This window comes from Apium graveolens, chromosome 10 (assembly GCF_009905375.1).
Source record: "Apium graveolens cultivar Ventura chromosome 10, ASM990537v1, whole genome shotgun sequence".
Taxonomy (NCBI): domain Eukaryota; kingdom Viridiplantae; phylum Streptophyta; class Magnoliopsida; order Apiales; family Apiaceae; genus Apium; species Apium graveolens.
The window spans coordinates 111141337-111144269 of record NC_133656.1 but is presented as its reverse complement, the minus strand read 5'-3'; the positions used below and the strand labels follow the sequence as shown (position 1 = coordinate 111144269).

The 2933-nt window shown below is 39.7% G+C and overlaps 1 protein-coding gene across 1 annotated transcript; it reads left to right on the top strand.

Annotated features, from left to right (window-relative positions):
- LOC141693980 (pentatricopeptide repeat-containing protein At4g01570) lies at window positions 1–2460 on the top strand. The gene has a single exon (XM_074499182.1). The coding sequence runs from the start codon at window positions 1–3 to the stop codon at window positions 2458–2460; it is 2460 nt and encodes an 819-aa protein (XP_074355283.1).
- The last annotated feature ends 473 nt before the right edge of the window (window positions 2461–2933 follow it).

The window sequence follows — 2933 nt, the reverse complement described above, 5'->3', positions numbered from 1 at the left end:
ATGTATTTTATCTTCAGAAGAAATATAAGTACTACGACTACAACTAGACTTGGAAGCTTCCTTATAATTGCTTCCATTGCAAAGGCACTATCTGGGAACGGAGGCACACGTAACTTAGACGGGGACTCGATTCCCCTGTCTGAAAGTCTTGTACTCCAAGTTCTCCGACGTAACTCCATTGACATATCAAAGAAGTTGAGTTTCTTTCAATGGTGCTCTGATCGGCCCAATTACAAGCACTCTGCAAAAGCATACTCCCAAATATTTCGAGGTGTTTGCCTTCACTGCCACAAAAATCAACAGCAGCAGCAACTTCTCGAAGAAATCCTCAACTTGCTCAGCTTTATGAAGCAAGATGGCGTTGTCCTTGATTCCGCGACTTATAAACTGCTCCTTGATGCTTTTATCAGATGTAGGAAGTTCGATTCTGCACTCAAAATCTTGGATTATTATGAAGATGATTTAGAAATGAAGACGACTACCGGCCACTTAAACCTTGACATATATAACTCTGTCCTTGTTGCACTTGTTCGTAATGATCAGCTAGATCTTGCCTTGACTATATTTTTCAAGCTTTTAGATGCATCAAATGTTAATAGTAGTGACATTGGCCATGGAAATAATGATAGTAGTGATGTCTTTCCCAGTGCTTTTGCCTGTAACGAGCTGTTTGTGGCTCTTCGGAAAGCAGAGATGAAGGAAAAATTCAGAGAAGTTTTTGATAAATTGAGAGAGAAGTATAACTCTTTGTTGGACACATGGGGTTACAATATATGTATTCATGCATTTGGGTGTTGGGGTGATCTGGCTATGTCCCTTAGACTCTTTAAAGAGATGAAGGAGAAGAACCTTGGCTCCGGTGGTTCATATGGTCCTGACTTGTGCACGTATAATAGCCTTCTTCATGTGCTCTGCTTGACTGGAAAAGTGAAGGATGCACTCCTTGTATGGGAGGAACTGAAGAGCTCCGGTCTTGAGCCTGATGCCTTCAGTTATCGCATTCTTATTCAAGGATGCTCCAAGTCTTACCTGATAGATGACACAACAAAGATATTAAATGAGATGCAATACAATGGCTTCCGTCCAGATACTGTTGTTTACAACTCCCTTCTAGATGGGTTTCTCAAGGCAAGGAAACTTACGGAAGCATGCAATCTGTATGAGAAGATGATTGATGAAGGGGTAAGAGCCTCATGTTGGACGCATAACATCCTAATTGACGGGTTATTTAAAAATGGGAGGGGCGAAGCTGCATATACTCTGTTCTCTGATTTAAAAAAGAAGGGCCAGTTTGTGGATGGGATAACTTACAGCATTGTCATTATGCATATTTCACGGGATGGTCAGCTTGAGGAAGCTTTGGAATTAGTGAAGGAAATGGAAGTTAGGGGATTTCTGGCGGATTTGGTTACTATAACATCACTCTTAATTGCACTTTATAAGCATGACCGGTGGGATTGGACAGATAGGCTTATGAAGCATGCAAGGGGCGGAAATTTAATGCCAGCCGTTCTTAAGTGGAAGGCCAATTTGGAAGCATCAATAAAAGGTCCACAGAGCAGAGAAAAGGATTACACACCAATCTTTCCTTCCAAAGGTAAATTTTCAGATATATTGCAATTTGTAAATTCGGCTACCGGAGGGAATGATCTTGGTATAGAGAAAGTTGGTCAAAATGACCAGGAAACTTCCACTATTGATGTTGACCCATGGTCTTCGTCGCCATATATGGATTTGTTAGCCGAACAAGTCGCTTCTAGAGAGCGCACATCTTCACTTTTTTTCCTGTCTAGAGCAAAACGAGTTGATGAGAAAGGCATTGATTCGTTTGATATTGACATGGTCAATACATACTTGTCTATTTTCTTGGCCAAGGGAAAGCTAAGTTTGGCCTGTAAGTTATTTGAGATTTTTAGCGATATGGGTGTTAACCCCGTGAGTTACACTTACAATTCCCTTTTGAGTTCCTTTGTAAAGAAGGGTTACTTCAATGAAGCTTGGGGTGTACTTCAAGAAATGGATGAAAAAGTTTGCCATTCTGACATAGCAACATACAACATGATTATTCAAGGACTTGGAAAGTTGGGAAGGGCCGATCTAGCAAGTGCTGTTTTAGATAAGCTATTGAAGCAGGGTGGTTATCTTGACATCGTGATGTATAATACTCTGATTAATGCCCTAGGAAAGGCTGGTCGAATTGATGAAGCAAACAAGCTTTTTGAACAAATGAAAGGTAGCGGCATAGAACCTGACGTTGTTACATATAATACCCTTATTGAGGTTCATAGCAAGGCAGGCAGATTAAAGGGTGCATACAAGTGCTTAAAGATGATGCTAGATGCAGGTTGTGCACCTAATCATGTTACAGATACAACCCTGGACTATTTAGAGAGGGAGATCGAGAAAGTGAGATACCAGAAGGCATCAATGAGACGATCTGATACAGGAGATTTGTCTTAAAAACTGATGGGCATGGTTGGACTTGGGATGTAAGGTGTAGAATTTAGTGGATAGGTGTGATTTAAAAAGAAAATCTGTTTTAGTTTGCAAATATATCACCCTTTGTATTTGTCAAATATTTTTAGCATGCTTTGTTTGACCTTCCTATGTTTTATACATCTTTCTATTGTCTGGCTAATTAACTCACATAGTCACTTTGAGGGAGTGGAATTCAACAGCTTAGTGGTGCTACAATTGACGTGCAATGTTGTTTGGGAAATGTATCACCTTTGACAGCAAATGAGTTTGCAGTAACAAATGTTCTTCGCCAGGTATATCTGATGGTTGAAGTTCAAAAATGTAGGTTATGTCTGTCAGCATTATCATGCTCTCAGAGTGTTCTTTCTTGCGCCAATTATTTAACATATATTCCATATTTTGGATTTTTGGTGTTAGTGTAGAACTAAATTATAGAAATGCACTTATAAAATATC